This window comes from Chlorocebus sabaeus, chromosome 9 (genome assembly GCF_047675955.1).
Source record: "Chlorocebus sabaeus isolate Y175 chromosome 9, mChlSab1.0.hap1, whole genome shotgun sequence".
In the NCBI taxonomy this organism is placed as follows: Eukaryota; Metazoa; Chordata; class Mammalia; order Primates; family Cercopithecidae; genus Chlorocebus; species Chlorocebus sabaeus.
In genome coordinates, this window is record NC_132912.1 from 67860871 (window position 1) to 67880625 (window position 19755).

General features: G+C 40.2%; 1 protein-coding gene across 2 annotated transcripts in view; it reads left to right on the forward strand.

Annotated features, from left to right (window-relative positions):
• MICU1 (mitochondrial calcium uptake 1) overlaps positions 1-19755 on the forward strand; it is a 262263-nt gene that overhangs the window by 23501 nt on the left and 219007 nt on the right. The window contains exon 2 of one of the 2 annotated variants that reach the window (XM_038009080.2): positions 1820-1903. The exons of the other annotated variant lie outside the window; for it this stretch is intronic. Coding sequence (XP_037865008.1) covers positions 1902-1903 — 2 coding nt within the window. The 5' untranslated portion in view covers positions 1820-1901. The remainder of the gene's footprint in view (positions 1-1819; positions 1904-19755) is intronic. 2 annotated transcript variants of the gene reach the window in all.

Genomic DNA, 19755 nt, shown 5'->3' on the forward strand with positions numbered 1-19755 from the left:
TCTCAGCCTCCCGAGTAGCTGGGATTACAGGTGTGCAACACCATGCCTGGCTAAGTTTTGTGTCTTTAGTAGAGCCGGGGTTTCACCATGTTGACCAGGCTGGTCTCGAACTCCTGACCTCAGGTGATCACCTGCCTCAGCCTCCCAAAGTGCTGGGATTACAGGCGTGAGCCAGTGTTCCTGGCTTGCAGAGCAAACTTTCTAAATTGATTGAGACCTGCTTAGATACTTTTGGGTTCACAAGTACAAATTGAGGGTATTCATAGCAGCACCTATAACATATAGAGTTCTCTTCAAATGCAAAATGGTATTCTTTTTTCTTTTTTTTTTTTTTTGAGGCGGAGTCTCGCTCCGTCGCCCAGGCTGGAGTCAGTGGCGCGATCTCAGCTCAGTGTAAGCTCAGCCTCCCTAGTAGCTGGGACTACAGGCACCCGCCACCACGCCGGCTAATTTTGTTTTTGTATTTTTAGTAGAGACAGGGTTTCACCGTGTTAGCCAGGATGGTCTCCATCTCCTGACCTCATGATCCACCCGCCTCGGCCTCTCAAAGTGCTGGGATTACAGGTGTCAGCCACTGTACCTGGCTGCAAAGTGGCATTCTTAAGTATTGATTCTTTCATTCTGTCTTCATATTTTTATTTCTAAATTACAGTAGGATTTAGAGCTCTTATTTTAAAGATGAAGTCCATAAGGTATTCTGCATGTTCAGTGGTATTTATAATGTATTATTGTTGATCACTATTTTATATTTACCTTATTTTTTAAAGATTTACTCTTCTTAGAGTCAATCTCAGTCTTTGAAGAGCTTGGCTTAGTCGTAACTGTTTTTGCTGTACATTCCTAGGTTAAAGCTTTACAGACAAAGCATATTGTATCCTGAACAGACATGATTAGCAAATCACAAATGAAGATATTTACATAGGCCATTTAGGTTTATGCGGTTGTATAATTTTTTTTTTTTTTTTTTTTTTTGAGACAGAATCTCACTTTATTGTCCAGGCTGGAGTACAGTGGTGTGATGTTGGCTCACTGCAACCTCCCCATCCTGGGTTCAAGCAATTTTTCTGCCTCAGCCTCCAGAGTAGCTGGGATTACAGGCGTGCGCCACCATGCTTGGCTAATTTTTGTATTTTTAGTAGAGATGGGGTTTCACTATATTGACCAGGCTGGTCTTAAACTCCTGACCTGAAGTGATCCACCCATCTCAGCTTCCCAAATTGCTGGGATTTGGGAGAGAGCAACTGTGCCTGGCTTGTTGTATGATTAACTCATCCTAATAACAGCTTTTGCATGGTGGTGTGTCATTAAAGAAATTTAAAGTATTATGCCAGGCGTGGTGGCTCACGCCTGTAATCCCAGCACTTTGGGAGGCCATGGTGGGCAGATCACAAGGTCAGGAGTTCGAGACCAGCCTGGCCAATATGGTGAAACCCCATCTCTACCAAAAATACAAAAATTAGCCGGGTATGGTGGCAGTCTCCTGTAGTCCCATCTACACTGGAGGCTGAGGCAGAAGAATCACTTGAGCCTGGGAGGCGGAGGTTGCAGTGAGGTGAGATCATGCCACTGCATTCCATCCTAGGCGACAGAGCGAGACTCTGCTTCAAAAAAAAAAAAAAAAAAAATTAAAATATTTTATATATTGCATACAATTATATTCCTTCTCGACTGTCTACTCTTCATCAAATCTGAGCATATTAATACACAAGCTTTCTTGTTTCTTCAGCTCCTCATTTCCTTATGAGGACTCCTGTGTCACAGAAAAATTACATTAAATAAATTTTTATGCTTTTTTATTGTAATCTGTCTTTTGTTGTAGGGGCCTCAGCTGTGAACCTGGGATAGATGGGGAAAAGATAAATTTCTTTTCCTACACATACATAGGGAAGACTACATGAAACATGTATGTACACTTTTTTCTTTCTTTTTTCATTCATTCTTTCTTTTCTTTTCTTTCTTTCTTTTTTTTTTTTAAAGACAGGGTCTCATTTGCTCTGACTCCCAGGCTGGAGAGTAGTGGTACAAACATGGTTCTCTGAAGTCTTGACCTCCTGGACTCAAGTGATCCTCCCACCTCAGCCTCTTGAGTAGCTGAGACCACAAGTGTGCACCACTGCACTTGGCTAATTTATTTTTAGTTTTTGTAGATACAGGGTCTCCTTATTTTGCCCAGGCTGGTCTTGAACCCTGGACTCAAACAATGTAACCACCCTGGCCTCTCAAAATGTTGGGATTACAGGCCTGGGCCACTGCACTCAGCCTGTATGTACATTTAAGGAATAATCATAAAAGTGAACTTTATAGATACCCATCATCCAGGTCCAAAAAGAGCATTTCCTTCACACTGGAAGTCCCCTGTGTACCCTTTCCTGATCACAGCCCTCTTCTTTCCCTGAGCAGACAAGTTACCATCCTGACTTTTGGTAATAATCATTATCTGTTATCAAGGCCCCAAACATAATTTAGTTTTGTGTGTTTTTGAACTTGAATAGATGAAATTATACTGTTTACAGTAGTTCCCCCTTATCCACGGGGGGATATGTTCCAAGACCCTCAGTGGATGCCTTAAACATCAGATAGTACTGAATGTGATTGCTGTCAATGGAAACATGTTTCTGTTTATGTCTTCTACTCACAAATTTAATGCTTTTCATATTTTAACTAAGCACTTATCATGCATTGTGGCCATCACATTTGCAGTTTAAGGTGTTACGACAAAACTAGCATGAATTTCTTTTTTCTTTTCTTTTTTTTGAGGCAGAGTCTCACTCTGTCCCCCAGGCTGGAATGCAGTGGCATGATTTTGGCTCACTTGCAACTTCTGCCTCCTGGGTTCAAGCAATTTTCCTGCCTCAGCCTCCCAAGTAGCTGGGATTACAGATGTGCATCACCACGCCCAGCTAATTTTTGTGTTTTTAGTAGAGATGGGGTTTCACCATGTTGGCCAGAGTGGTCTCAAACTCCCAGCCTCAAGTGATCCACCCACCTCGGCCTCCCAAAGTGCTGGGGTTACAGGTGTGAGGCACTGTGCCCGGCCATAAATTTCTTTTTCTTTCCTCACAGTTCCACAGAAAGAAGATTCATTTTTATTGCAGATCTTAGCAGCCCTTAGCATATGATTCTTTTCTTATGAAGTCAAAAACTTTTATCTTTCCACTTAAAAGAAGCATTTTAATAAAGTCTAGTGAAGCCTACCAGGGCATTATCGCTTTGTTTGAGAGTGTGTGTTTGTGTGCATAGGCGGGCGATAAACTTGGAGAATAAATTTCATACATTAGTATTGTGGTACATAATAGAAGTTGCCAATGTAAATAAGAAAGAAAGAGAGAGGAAGGAAGGAAGGACGGAAGGAAGGAAGAAGGGAGGGAAGGATGGAGGTAGGTTTTGGGTAATGCTAGCTTTACTGTTTCTCTTTGAGAAATCTGAATTGCCAGCATCACTATTCTTGGACTTTAGGACCTTTATTAAATAAAATAATATAACAACTGTGATGCTGAACAGTTGATCTGATAACCCAGAGGGCTCCTAAGTGACTCTAAAGGGCGTGTAGTGTGTAGAGCATGGATATGCTGGATAAAGGGATGATTCATATTCCAGGTGGGATGGAGCTGCATGGTGCAGGGTTTCATCTTGCTACTCAGAACAGTGCCTGATTTTAAACTTAAAAATTGTTTATTTCTAGGAATTCACATTTAATATTTTAAATATTAAAATTTAAATGTTTGCATTTAATACTTTTTAAATTTTGCATTTAATAATTTGAATTTAAGACTTGTAAGTCCAATGCGCTTCATTGTTTTTTTTTGTTTTTTTTTTTTTAATTTTATTTTTTTTTTATTATTTTTTTAAATTTATTTTTATTAAACTTCAAGTTGTAGGGTACATGTGCACAACGTGCAGGTTTGCTACATATGTATACTTGTGCCATGTTGGTGTGCTGCACCCATCAACTCGTCATTTACATCAGGTATAACTCCCAATGCAATCCCTCCCCCCTCCCCCCCCACCATGATAGGCCCCGGTGTGTGATGTTCCCCTTCCCGAGTCCAAGTGATCTCATTGTTCAGTTCCCACCTACGAGTGAGAACATGCGGTGTTTGGTTTTCTGTTCTTGTGATAGTTTGCTAAGAATGATGGTTTCCAGCTGCATCCATGTCCCTACAAAGGACACAAACTCATCCTTTTTTATGGCTGCATAGTATTCCATGGTGTATATGTGCCACATTTTCTTAATCCAATCTGTCACTGATGGACATTTGGGTTGATTCCAAGTCTTTGCTATTGTGAATAGTGCTGCAATAAACATACGTGTGCATGTGTCCTTATAGCAGCATAATTTATAATCCTTTGGGTATATACCCAGTAATGGGATGGCTGGGTCATATGGTACATCTAGTTCTAGATCCTTGAGGAATCGCCATACTGTTTTCCATAATGGTTGAACTAGTTTACAATCCCACCAACAGTGTAAAAGTGTTCCTATTTCTCCACATCCTCTCCAGCACCTGTTGTTTCCTGACTTTTGAATGATCGCCATTCTAACTGGTGTGAGATGGTATCTCATTGTGGTTTTGATTTGCATTTCTCTGATGGCCAGTGATGATGAGCATTTTTTCATGTGTCTGTTGGCTGTATGAATGTCTTCTTTTGAGAAATGTCTGTTCATATCCTTTGCCCACTTTTGGATGGGGTTGTTTGTTTTTTTCTTGTAAATTTGTTTGAGTTCTTTGTAGGTTCTGGATATTAGCCCTTTGTCAGATGAGTAGATTGCAAAAATTTTCTCCCATTCTGTAGGTTGCCTGCTCACTCTGATGGTAGTTTCTTTTGCTGTGCAGAAGCTCTTTAGTTTGATGAGATCCCATTTGTCAATTTTGGCTTTTGCTGCCGTTGCTTTTGGTGTTTTAGACATGAAGTCTTTGCCCATGCCTATGTCCTGAATGGTACTACCTAGGTTTTCCTCTAGGATTTTTATGGTATTAGGTCTAACATTTAAGTCTCTAATCCATCTTGAATTAATTTTCGTATAAGGAGTAAGGAAAGGATCCAGTTTCAGCTTTCTACTTATGGCTAGCCAGTTTTCCCAGCACCATTTATTAAATAGGGAATCCTTTCCCCATTTCTTGTTTCTCTCAGGTTTGTCAAAGATCAGATGGCTGTAGATGTGTGGTATTATTTCTGAGGACTCTGTTCTGTTCCAGCGCTTCATTGTTATACACATTATTGCTCTCTTCTCTCTTTTGGTGTTTAGGAATGCTTTGTGTTAACACAAAGCCAGGGTGAGAGCTGCAAGAAAGGGAAAGATGAACCAAGGCATTTAGATTACCACCTACATTGGCTTGCCAAACAGAAGCTCTGCCTGGGGATAAAGATGAGGATAAATATAAGGCATTTGGTGTTTCCTTTGTGTCCTGACTTAGAAATCTGACCATGGACAATGGAACAGGAAACTCACATTTAAGGGTGTATTAATAGCTCTCTTTAGTCTTGAGAAATATCAATGAGGCTGAAAGTGCCTTGGAATGACTTTGCAGGTTTAAGATATGAATAGGAAAAAAAGAAAAAGGGAAGAAAAGGAGTAAGGAGAAAAGAAAAGGAGGGATTAGGGTTGTATTTCATGGGGCTGGTAGAATGCTCTGAAATAGTTTTTTCCAGACTCTAATATTTAGGAATAAATTTTAAGATAATACTATTTTAATATTTTGTTTTGGGGGCTATTCCTGGTTTAGGATCTAGTAAAAATAATCCTGACCTTTTCCCATAACCATTATCAGGATTTCCTCTTGTAAGTGATTATATGCATCTCAGAAAAACATTAATGGTTATTCTCTTTTTATGGATATATTTGATTAAGCTAATCTGTAGGGGTTAGCAGAGACAAATTAAGAATATATTTTGAGGTCCGGCACGGTGGCTAACACCTGTAATCCTAGCACTTTGGGAGGCTGAGGCGGATGGATCACTTGAGGTCAGGAGTTCAAGACCAGCCTGGCCAACATGGTGAAACCCTGTTTCTACTAAAAATACAAAAATTAGCCGGGCATGGTGGCAGGCGCCTGTAGTCCCAGCTACTCGGGTGGCTGAGGCAAGGGAATTGCTTGAATCTGGGAGGCAGAGGTTGCAGTGAGCCAAGATCATGCCACTGCACTCCAACCTGGGCCACAGAGCAAGGGTCCCATCTAAAAAATATATATCTATATCTATATCTATATCTATATATTTATTTATTTGCTGTGTATATATATACAAAAAATATATATATATTGAAACATGAGGTTTAAGTAGCTCCTCTACCTCTTTTTTTTTTTGAGCTAGAGTCTCATTCTGTTGCCCAGGCTGGAGTGCAGTGACACGATCTCTGCTCACTGCAAGCTCTGCCTCCTGGGTTCACGCCATTCTCCTGCCTCAGGCTCCGGAGTAGGTGGGACTACAGGCACCTGCCACCATGCTCGGCTAATTTTTTTGTATTTTTAGTAGAAACGGGGTTTCACTGTGTTCACCGGGATGGTCTCGATCTCCTGACCTTTTGATTCGCCCGCCTCGGCCTCCTAAAGTGCTGGGATTACAGGCGTGAGCCATGGCGCCCGGCTGCTCCTCTACCTCTCTTATCCCAGTGATAGATATTTTATTTTTGTTTTGTTAATTCCTCTATTCTGTACACAAAATAGGGATGTGATGACTAACAGTGTTAGATACTTTTAATGCTTTTAGTTCTGGTTAGTTTTTCATATCTCTAACAGTAATTCTCAAGTAGGGTTTCATGTCTGAACCACAGAATGCAGACAATGATTTCGGTGGTTATTTTCACAGTTCTCCTTGGATTGGTACATAACTGCAGATTGAGCATCCTTAATCCAAAAATTTGAAATCTGAAATGCTCCCAAATCTGAAACTTTTTGACTGCTGACATGATGCTACAAGTAGAAAATGCCACACCTAACCTCTTGTGATGGGCTGCAGTCACAGCGCAGGTGCACAACACACAGTTTATTCAGTGGCCCCAAGGGAAAGGAGACCATCCAGCCTCCTTCGGCTGCAATATATCTTTTGTGCACAATGTATGCAAACTTTGTTTCATGCAAAAATTACAAAAAATGTTGTATAAAATAACCTTCAGGCTATATGTATAAGGTATATATGAAGCATAAATGAATTTCATGTATAGACTTGAAATTTTATCTGACTGTATACTTCTGAACCACACACTTAAAAATGACTAACACAATAAATTTAATGATATATATTTCATGTTCTATCCCTAAGATATCTCATTATGTATTTGCAAATATTCCAAAATGCAAAAAAATCTAAAAGTCCAAGACACTTATGGTCTCAAGCATTTCAGATGAGGGATACTCAGCCTGTATTACTATTCTAGATGCATAAGCCCAAGAATGGCTTAAGTCTTTCATGGAACCCCTGTTGAGAAAGGCTACAAGATGTCCGTAGCCATGCTTTGCGGTTGACTCTCCACCATAGCTACATAGGGATGACACAGACTGAAACGGATGAAAGATATCAAGTAGGAAGGATTATGGGAATTTTTACCTATTTTGTACTGTTTTGGAGACTAGCAATTATAGATGTAATTGAATATTCCTCAAGGAATATGAAATATGTATATTCATTGTGATAGAATCTGGGTAAATGATGTTTATAAATGGAAAATGCTATACAGTGTGAAATAAAATTTTTTTAAGTTAATAGACTTTTGGGGGAGCAGTTCTAGGTTTACAGAAAAAACTGAGCTAAAAGTACATACCCCTTCATCTTGCTCCGCAATTTCCCCATTTTTATTTATATTAGTGTGATACATTTATTAAAATTGATGAGCCAATATTGAAATATTATTATTAACTAAAGTCCATAATTTACATCAGGGTTTACTCTTTGTGTTGTTTGTTCTTTGTGTTGGTTTTTTTCTTTTCTTTTTTTTTTTTCTTTTTTTTTTTTTTTTTGAGACGGAGTCTTGCTCTGTCACCCAGGCTGGAGTGCAGTGGCGCCATCTTGGGTCATTGCAACCTCTGCCTCCTGGGTTCAAGCAATTCTCCTGCCTCAGCCTCCCGAGTAGCTGGGATTACAGGCATCCGCCATCACGCCTGGCTAATTTTTGTATTTTTAGTAGAGACAGGGTTTCACCATGTTGGCCAGGCTGGTCTCAAACTCCTGACCTCAAGTTGGTCCACCCACCTCGGCCTTCCAAAGTGTTGGGGATTATAGGTGTGAGCCACTGTGCCTGGCCCTGTGTTAGATTTTTGTTTGATTTTGGATTCTTACTGTGATAAACATAAAACATTAAATTTATTTGTCTTAATTGTTTTTAAGTGTATGGTTCAGAAGTGTTGAGTATAGTCACATCTTACAGCAGATTTCTAGAACTTAAAAAACTCTTTTTTTGAGACAGGGTATCTTTGTGTTACTCAGGCTGGAGCACAGTGGCATGATCAGGAGTCCCTGTAGTCTTGACCTCCTGGGCTCAAGCAATCCTCCTGTCTCAGCCTCCTGAGTAGCTGGGATTACAGGTATATACTACCATGCCTGGCTAATTAAAAATTTTTTCGGCTGGGCGTGGTGGCTCACACCTGTAATCCCAGCACTTTGGGAGTCCAAGGTGGGCAGATCATAAGGTCAGGAGTTCGAGATCAACACAGTAAAACCCCATCTCTACTAAAAATACAAAAATTAGCTGGGCGTGGTGGCAGGCGCCTGTAGTCGCAGCTACTCGGGAAGCTGAGGCAGGAGAATTGCTTGAACCTGGGAGGCGGAGGTTGCAGTGAGCTGAGATTGTGCCATTGCACTCCAGCCTGGGCAACAGAGCAAGACTCCATCTCAAAAAAAAAAAGAAAAAAGATTTTTTTAAATTTTGGACACAGAGTCTCACTGTGTTGCCCAGACTAGTCTTGAACAACTGGGCTCAAGTGATCTTCCTCCTCAGCCTCCCCAAGTGTTGGGATTATAGGTGAGAGCCACTGCACCTGGCCTGGAAGATTTTCATTTGGAATTTTTACAAAAGCCTCTATGGGAAAGGGAGCTAACCAGTGGTAGTGTGTGAGAAGATAATCTTTTCTTTTTTTCTTTTTTTTTTTTTCTTTTTTTGAGACGGAGTCTTGCTGTGTCGCCCAGGCTGGAGTGCAGTGGCTCAATCTCGGCTCACTGCAAGCTCCGCCTCCTGGGTTCACACCATTCTCCTGCCTCAGCCTCCTGAGTAGCTGGGACTACAGGCACCTGCCACTGCGCCCGGCTAATTTTTTGTATTTTTAGTAGAGATGGGATTTCACCGTGGTCTTGATCTCCTGACCTTGTGATCCGCCTGCCTCGGCCTCCCAAAGTGCTAGCATTACAGGCTTGAGCCACCATGCCCGGCCGATAATCTTTTCTAGAAATTGAGATATCTTCCTTTAGCTTGTCCAGACCTTTGTGGCATACTTCACAGGTTTACTTAAAGATAGCAAAAAGTTATTGCCTACAATTAGCAGGACCAAGAGCTTTGTTTTTGTGAAGAAAGTAGTCAGAAGTGTGGAAGAAGTGGTTGTTTTGATTGGCATGAACGAAATAGCTATGTTAGCAATTTTTCCTGATTCTGCCTGTATTTCTGCTTATCATCTTGGCATTATTCCTCCAAATACTGCTCTTATCTTTGATGTATATGGTCTTTTTTTTTTTTTTTTTTTTTTTTGAGACAGAGTCTCTGTCGCCCAAGTTGGAGTGTAGTGGTGCGATCTTGGCTCATTGCAACCTCCGTCTCCCGAGTTCAAGCGGTTCTTCTGGTTCAGCCTCCAGAGTAGTTGGGACTTTAGGCATGTGCCACCATGCCCAGCTACTTTTTGTATTTTTAGTAGAGATGGGGTTTCTCCATGTTGGCCAGGCTGGTCTCAAACTCCTAACCTCAAATGATCTGCCCCACTTTGCCTCCCGAAGTGCTGGGATTACAGGCATGAGCCACCGCACCCAACCTGTCTTCTGTTTTCTTACTTAACTTCTGTGTGGTTGTTCTACCCATTATCGAGAGCAAGGTATTGCAGTCTCTACCTATTATTATAGAACTGTCCATTTCTACCTTCATTTCTGTCAGTTTTGCTTCATAGTTTGATGGCCTGTCATTAAGTGTGTAAATGTTTATAATTGTTATGTATTTTTGCTGTTTTGGACCTTTTATTGATATATAATGTGCTTTTTTGTCTCTTGTAAACTTTTTTGATTTAAAGTCTATTTGTTTGATATTAGTATAGCCACACCTGCTCTCTTTTGGTTACCATTTGCATGGAATATCTTTTTCCATCTTTTTATGTTCAGCTTCCTGGTCTTTGGATCTAAAGTGAGTCTGTTGTAGACAGTATGTAGTTAAGTCATGTTTTTAAAAAATCTGTTTTGCCAGTATGCCTTTTGATTGGAGAACTTGATCCATTTATATTTAAAGTAATTACTGATAAGGAGAGACTTATATGCTGATAGATTTTTTTTTTTTTCTTTCTGACTGTATCTCACTGTGTTGCACAGACTTGAATGAAGGGCTGTTCACAGGCGTTATAGTGTATTGCAACCTGAAACCCAAATACAGTGTGATAAACTAATAATTTTTGAAATGTATTAGTCTTTTAAATTGTGTAGGATAGGAAACAAAACATGGTGTTAATAAACCAAAATTACAAAAGCACTAGCTTTTAGTCTAATGATTGTTAAAAAATATTAGTTATTAAAAAAAATCTATCTTTGCTCCTATGGTTTTATCATTTATCAAATTTCCTTATGTATTTGGGTCTATTTCTGGTCTTTCTATTCAGTGCCATTGTCCCATTTTTGTATTCATAAATATCATAGTTCCCTACTCTTAATTAGAAGGGCCTTATCATATTTTAATGTCTTATAGGGCTATTCCCCACACCCATTCTCTAAGGGTTTTTTTTCCCCTTCAGTATTTTTCTGGCTATTTTTCCATGTTTGTTTTTCCATATAAACTTGTTTAACTCCATAACAAATGAAGCATATTGGTACTTTTATTGAGAGTACATTAAATCTGTACATTTGCTTAGCAAAAAGGGTTTATGATATTGAGTTACCTTCTCTAAGTAAAATGTAGACTCCATTTGAGTCTTCAGGAGAAGCAGTTCCTCATTTAGAATTGTTTATTCCTATTTGGTCTTCTCTGTTGCTATTGTAACTGGGATTTCCACTACCATTATGTCCTTTTTTTTTTTTTTCCTAAGACAGAGTTTCACTCAGTCGCTCAGACTAGAGTGCAGCGACACAATCTCGGCCCACTGCAACCTCCACCTCCTGAGTTCAAGCAATTCTTTTGCCTCGGCCTCCCGAGTAGCTGGGATTACAGGTGCCTGCCACTATGCCCAGCTAATTTTTCGTATTTTTAGTAGAGATGGGGTTTTACCATGTTGGCCAGGATGGTCTTGAACTCTTCACCTCAGGTGATCTGCCCTCCTCGGCCTACCAAAGTGCTGAGATTACAGGCGTGAGTCACTGCGCCCAGCCCATTGTGTCCTGTAACAGATTATTGTTTTTATACATGAAGGCTATTGATTTCTCTATGTTAATTTCATGACTTGCCACCTTAGTGGAATTTTTTGTTGTTTGAGTTAGTTTTACAATGAATTCTTTAAGGCATTGGCCCAACCTGGACTGATTTTTCCCCCAAGGGCAACTTGTTAATGTCTAAAGTCATTTTTGGTTGTTATAACTGGGTGGAGATGGTGCTGCTGGTATCTAGCATTTGAAAGCCAGAGGTGGTGCTAAACATCCTACAATGCATAGGACAGCCCCCCACAGCCAAGAATTATCTCATCAAAAAGACAATAGTGCCATGGTTTGGGAAACTATGTTTTCCAGGTTTACTATCATATCATTTTCGAATAGAAATAGTTTTACTTCCTCTTTACCAATTCTTATGTCTAATTGAGTTTTCTTGTCTAACTACACTAACCAGTTCCTATTATACTATATTGAACAGTGGTGGAAATAGTGGCCATACTTGCATTGTTCCTATTCTTAGTGGAAATGCCTTTGGTATTTCTTCATTAAAGAAGATACTGGCTTTAGAGCAGAAGTATGTGTAATTGGGGAGAAAATGTAAGTTGTTTTCTTTCGTTTCCCTCATAGATTCTTAGTTGAGACTCTCTGTTAGTTCATTCTTGCACTGCTATAAAAAAAAAAAAAAAAAAAAACAAACAAACAAAACCTCAGACTGGGTAGTTTATGAAGAAAAGAAGTTTAATTAACTCACAGTTCTGCAGGCTGTACAGGTAGCATGGCTGGGGAGTTCTCGGGAAACTTTCAATTATGGCAGAAGGTAAAGGGGAAGCAGGCTCGTCTTCACATGGCCGGAGCAGGAGAGAGAGAAGCGGGGGAAGTACTACACACTTTTAAACAGCCAGATCTCATGAGAACTCACTCACTGTCACAGAACAGCAAGGAAAAAATCTGCCCCCCATGATCCAGTCACCTCCCACAAGGTACCTCCTCCAACACTGGCAATTACAATTCAACGTGAGATTTGGGTGGGGACATAAATCCAAACCATGTCACTCTCCAAAACAAAAATCAGATTAACAAGAAAAAGACAGAAGTTTATTGACCCATGCTGTACCTATCACACAGGAGAAACCTCAGTTTAAAAGTGTTTTTCTCTCAAAGAAGTGGCTTAGGGACCTTGCTTAAATAGTATTTTTTTAAATTAAAATTAAAATTTAAAATAAATTTATTTATTGATTGATTGATTTATGAATGAATGATAGAGTTTCACTCTGTAGCCCAGGCTGGAGTGCAGTGGTGCGATCTCAGCTCACTGCAACCTCCGCCTCCCAGACTCAAACCATTCTCGTGCCTCAGCCACCCAAGTAGCTGGAATTATAGACGTGCACCACCATTCCCAGCTAATTTTTTTTTTTTTTTTTTTTTAGTAGAGACAGCGTTTCACCATGTTGCCCAGGCTGATATCGAATCCCTGGCTTCAAGTGATCTGTGTGCCTTGGCCTTCCAAAGTGCTGTGATTACAGGTGTGAGCCACTGCGCCTGGCCTTTTTTTTGTTTTTTTGTTTTTTTAGACAGGCTGCCACTCTGTTATCTAGGCTGGAGTGTAGTGGCATGATTCCTCACTGTAACCTCGAACTCCTGGGCTCAAGATATTCTCTCACCTTAGCCTCCTGAGTAGGTAGGACTACAGGCACACACCACCGTGCCTGGCTAATTTTTTGTTTTTTGTAGACTGGGGTCTTGCTGTATTGGCTAGTCTTATACTCCTGGACTCAAGCATTCCTCTTACCTCAGCCTCCCAAGGCACTGGGATTACAGACACTTTTGATAAAAAGTATTTTCCGAGTTAATGTAGACTTACTTTTACTTGTGATACTTCCCTGTTAACCTTAGGCTCTATTGCTAGTTCTCTTCTTTATTATTCATGGCATTTTTCTCAGCCTGCCTTTGCTCAAAGAGCCTTGAGATGAAAGATGTAGGGGAGGAGCATGAGAGGTCGTGCCCTGAGATTTGGTGCTTTTTCTCTTACTGCTTAGTATTATTTTGAAGTTTAGGCATCCTGTCTTCAAAACATGCTAGGGCTGTGGTTTTCACGCAGTGTTATTTTCCCCTTATTGTTTTTGCATTGTTTTTGGAGAAAATAATGGATGAGAGAGACATAGGCATGTGCCATAGTCTTCAACTACACCTGTTGTGTTTAAAACACACACATTTCATAGAAAAACCTCAACCAAACAAACTGATTTCATATTTTGGTTTGATGATTAAGATTTAAATTAATATTCCAGGAGCCTTTAGGTTTAGGAAATCCCAAGTGAATAATCAAATACAGTCAGCTATTCATGTCTATGGATTCTTTTTTTTTGAGACAGAGTCTCGCTCTGTTGCCCAGGCTAGAGTATAGTGGCACAATCTTTGCTCCCTGCACCCTCCATCTCCTGAGTTCAAGCGATTCTCCTGCCTCAGCCTCCTGAGTAGCTAGCTGGGATTATAGGCGGGCACCACCATGCCCAGCTAAATTTTTGTATTTTTAGTAGAGATGGGGTTTCACCATGTTGGTCAGGGTAGTCTTGAACTCCTGACCTCAGGTGATCCACTCGCCTTGGCCTCCCAAAGTGCTGGGATTACAGGTGTGAGCCACAGTGCCTGGCCTTTATCCATGGGTTCCTTATTCATGGATTCAACCAACCATGGATTAAAAATATTTGATGCTGGGCATGGTGGCTCACAACTGTAATTCCAGAACTTTGGGAGGCTGAAGTGGGAGTGTGACTTGAGCTCGGGAGTTCGAGACCAGCTTGGGCAACATAGCAAGACCTCATCTCTACTAAAAATAAAAATAAAAATTAGCTGGGTGTGGTGGTGTGTACCTGTAGTCCAAGCTACTTGGAGGCTGAGGCAAGAGGACTGCTTGACCCTGGAAGAGAGAGGCTGCAGTGAGCTATGACTATGCCACTGCACTCCAGCCCAGGCAACAGAGCAATACCCTGTCTCAAAAAAAAAAAAAAAAATTGAAAAAAATTGAAAAAAATAATTAAAAAACAATACAACAATGAAAAGTAATACAAATTAAAAATACAATGTATAACAACTATTTGCATAGCATTTACGTTATATTACATATTATAAGTTATCTAGGGATGGTTTAGTGTATATAACAGGATGTGCATAGTTTGAATGCAAATATTATACCATTTTACATAAGATATTTGAGCATCTGGGATTTTGGTGTCTATGAGTGTCCTGGAACCTATCCCTTGCAGATACTGAGGGATGACTGTACTGATTAACTGGTTAACAGCACCTTATTGGATTAACCCTATAGTAAGCATTGTTTAAACAGAAACATTTAAAATATATATATATATTTTTGAGATGGAGTCTCGCTCTGTCGCTCAGGCTGGAGTGTAGTGGTGTGATGTCGCCCAGGCTGGAGTGCAGTGGTTCAAGTGATTCTCCTGCCTCAGCCTCCCGAGTAGATGGGATTGCAGGCACATGCCACCGTGCCTGGCTAATTTTTGTATTTTTAGTAGAGACAGGGTTTCACCATGTTGGCTAGGCTGGTCTCGAACTCCTGGCCTCAGGTGATCCACCTGCCTCGGCCTCCCAAAGTGCTGGGATTACAGGCGTGAGCCATCACGCCTAGCCTAAAATGAAATTTTATGTTACATACTAAGATTCTGTCACTGCTGGTGTTGCTACAAGGTATATAAAGTGAGGATAAAATGTTTGAACTCTAAAACGGGGTTTAAAGTTGAAATGTGTCTTAGCTTTTGATAAAAAATGAACTTACTAAAAATACAAAAATTAGCTGGGCATGGTGGCGGGCACCTGTAGTCTCAGCTGTTCAGGAGGCTGAGATGTGAGAATCGCTTGAACCGGGAGGTGGAGGTTGCAGTGAGTGAAGATTGCACCACTGCACTCTAGCCTGGGGTACACAAGGAGACTCTGTCTCAAAAAAAAAAGAACCTAAAACCAAAGATGTTTGAGAGAGGTATAGAGTAAAACATGGTTTTCCACAAATGCTTTCTTCCAGACTATTCCTCTGTCCTTTTGCTTCTATGCACCCTGATCTTTTCCTTGTGCAAGTCAGTCTTTTCTTGGTTCTAATTTCCTTTGGAGCAGTGTTTAAACTTTCCTTATTGATAGCTCATTTTTTTTTCCCATCCTGTAGTTTTTTAATGGCTCTTAGGTACATTAAAAAGTATTTATTAGGTCCAGTGTGGTGGCTCACACCTATAATCCCAGCATTTTGGGAGGCTGACGTAGGCAGATCACTTGAGCTCAGCAGCTCAAGACCAGCCTGGGCAACATAGTGAGACCCTATCGCTGCAAAAAATGGTCAGGTGTGTGGCATCTGCCTGTAGTCCCAGCTACTCAGAGGCTGAAGTGGGAACACTGCTTGAGCCCAGGTGGTGGAGGCTGCAGTGAGCCATCATTGCACCACTGCACTCTAGTCTGGGCAACAGAGTGAGACCCTGTCTCCAAAAAAAAAAAGTATGTATTAACTATTAAAGCTCTATAGCTACTTAATTTCCAAGACTTGGATTGAAAATTAAATTGGAGATGATATTTTATGGAAATTTTACATATTGAAACCTTATGTATGATCTGAATACATTAACACATTATAGAGGTTTTAGACGTCATTGTTTCTGTAATTACCTGAATGGTTGGTTTTTGCTTTAAGTGTTTCTTTGGTTGATTTATTTTTTCTTTTTCTTTTCCACATTTTGTTTTTCTGTGCAGTTATTTGGAAGGGCAGATTTTCACCCTTTACTACTTCTTCCTTCACCAGACGTAAGTTTCAGGTTTTACTGTTGCAGTAAAAAGGCTCTATGGTGTTTTAAGAAGGTGAACCATGGAGGTTCTTGGTGGATAAAGGACTGTTTCAGAGAGTATCAGAAGGTGAAGTACTGTGGAATGTTGACCTGCTTTTTGATAGCATCTTTCTTTAACAAGAACTTGTGCAAAGCTTCTGTCTCAAACCTAACATTTCTATGAGATGATTCTTGTTTCTACAATTATCATTTTATACTGTAGAGATTGTGTAACTTAAATTAACTTTACATTCTCATCCAGATCATTTAAAATAGCTTTCTCTGCTATTGGAAGATACTCACTTCTCAGAACAGCCTTAGCTGAAGTGTGAGCTTTTCTCATTTATTCTGTCACTGTCACTTTAAGCTATGAAATGTTTTCTGGACATGAATGTTAATCTCTACTGTATTTTGACAGTCATTCCGGTGTCTTCAATGAAGAACTGGCAATATTCATTTCATCTAAAAAAATCTATAGAGATGTTTTAAAAATGATTTGGCGTAATTAAAATCTAATATAGTGTCGCATTTTGAGCAGTATTATAGTTGTACAGTACATAGTGTATTTCTAGTAGCTTATCCCATTCCTTGAATAGTTTCATCTATGTATTATTATCTAGCAACAAAATGTTAGAGGACTGTAAGATAATGCATTCAGGCCAGGCGAGATGGCTCATGCCTGTAATCATGCCTTGGGAGGCCAAGGCAGACAGATCACCTGAGGTCAGAAGTTCAAGACCAGCCTGGCCAACATGGTGAAACCCCATCTCTACTAAAAATACAAAAATTAGCCAGGTGTGGTGGCACACACTTGTAGTCCCAGCTACTTGGGAGACTGAGGCAGGAGAATAACTTGAACCTGGGAGGCGGAAGTTGCAGTGAGGTAAGATGGCGCCACACCACTCCAACCTGGGCAACAGAGGAAGACTCTCTCAAAAAAAAAAAAAAAAAAAAAAAAAAAAAGGATAATCCATTCAGCCAAACTATTTTGTGAAGAATAGTTAGCTGTTTCCTACCCTAAATAATCTTCCTTGAAGCCTATGTTGAGCCCTTTCCACTTCCCAACCTAATGTAATTGAATCCCTGTTAATGTATTCTTGTAACCCTTGCTTTTTTTTCTGCCTTGTATTATGGCTGTTTTTGTTTTTTCTTTTTTGTTAACAGACAGGGTCTCGCTACATTGCCCAGCCTGGACTGCAGTGCTGTTCACAGGCCCAATCCCACTACTGATCAGCATGGGAGTTTTGGCCTGCTCTGTTTCTGACCTGGCCTGATTCACCCCTCCTTAGGCAACCTGTTGGTGTTACCATATTGATGCTGAACTTATTGCAGACACCTGATGGGCATGTAGCACACTATAGCCCAGAACTCCTGGGCTCAAATGATCTTCCTGCCTCAGCTTCCTGAGTAGCTGGGACTACAGGCACATGCCACAGTGCCTAGTGGTTCTTTTTTTTTTTTTTTTTTTTTTGAGACAGGGACTTGCTCTGTCACCCGGGCTGGAGCGCAGTGGCATGATCATGGCTCACTGTAGCCTTGACCTCGTGGGCACAAGTGATCTTCCCACCTCAGACTCCTGACTAGTGGGGACTACAGGCTTGTGCCACCATGCCCAAGTAATTTTTTTAAAATTTAATTTAAAAAAACTCATTTTTTTGCAGAGACAAGGTTTTGCCATGTTGTCCAGGTTGGTCTTGAACTCTTGAGCTCAAGCAGTCCACCCACCTTGGCCTCCCAAAGTGCTGGGATTACAGGCATGAGCCTTTGCTCCCAGCTGCTTTATGGTTATTTGAATAGTTTTATCTTCACTACTAAATTATAAGGTGTTGGTGGGCAAAGACTATGTCTTGTTCATCTTTGTGCCTCTTGCTGTGTCCTTGCAAAACTTTGCTCAATAAATAATGATCTGAATGAAATAATGATAATTGGACATTTTAGATTATGATTTGCTTAAATGGATGAGACTAATATAGGATACTGTCTCATTAAAAACCACTCAGGGCTGGGCGTGGTGGCTCACACCTGTAATCCCAGCACTTTGGGAGGCTGAGGCAGGCGGGTCACCTGAGGTCAGTAGTTCGAGACCAGCCTGACCAACATGATGAAATCCCATCTCTACTAAAAATACAAAATTAATCAGGCGTGGTGGCACGTACCTGTAATCCCAGTTACTAGGAAGGCTGAGGCAGGAGAATCACTTGAACCTGGCAGGCAGAGGTTGCAGTGAGCTGGGATTGCACCATTGCTCTCCAGCCTGGGCAACAAGAGTGAAACTCCATCTGAAAAACAAAAAACAAAAACAAAAACACTCAGGATGGCCTTGTTTCTCCAGAATGTACAAAGTACCTTTATATTTTATTTTTCTGAAATGAACTCTTAAAACCGGAAAAGGACTTAGAAAGTCTTTTTCTAAGACAAAACAAAAAGATGCACCAGTGCCCTGCATCTTCCAGAATATAGTCTCAGTGAAGAAGGCTTTTACTGGTCACAGGGCTGGCTGGTAGTAGAACTAGAATAGAACCTAAGTGTTTTTTATATCTACTCGAGTGTAATTGAACAGTGACACTTGTTATTTCTGTTGGTAGTAAATTCAAATGCGTTAATTGGCACTGGGAATGCTAAGAAACCTAAAGTGAACTTTATATCTGGAGGTGTGCAGTCTCCTTTGGCAAGTTGGCAGGTATTTATAAAAATGGCTTAATAAGCAAGGTACATAATAGTGCTACAAAATGTTCTACAGAAATTCAGGGGAAGAAATCAACAGTGGTAATGACTTTATGTTTTTTAAGGATGAGGTGAGGTACCAATTAAATCTTAAGAAGAACTGGTTCTAGGAATAGTATAGAAAAAGAATAGTGTTTGTCATGTTACGTGTCTAAGGCCTGCACCTGGAAGCAGTGATAAAACCAAGCCAGAAACATGATTTTCAGTCCTCATTCCCAATCCTGTAATCTATTTATAATATACTTATATTTAAAAGTATTTAACACTATTAAACTTAGTATATTTCTATTTATTTTTTATTTTTATTTAAGGAAAATTTTTTGTGTGTGTAGAGATGGGGTCTTACTCTGTTGCCTGAACTAGTCTTGAATTCCTGGCCTCAAACAGTCTTCCCACCTCAGCCTCTCAAAGTGTCGGGATTACAAGCATGAACCAATGCACCCAGCCTGTATTTCTATTTAAGTCAGAAAACATTTGAATACCTTTAATGCCTAAAGTATTCTATTAGGCTTTTTACCTTTTACAGTACTCATGCTTCAGCTCTCATCAGATACTTAAGCCTAGTTCAGCAAGTTCTATAGATATATAAACTCTTGGATATTAAATCAATTATGAAAATATGTCAATTACAATGATTCGTTTTTATTTATTTGTTTATTTATTTGTTTATTTTTGAGATGGAGTCTCATTCTGTCGCCTAGGCTGGAGTGTAATGTTGCAATCTTGGTTCACT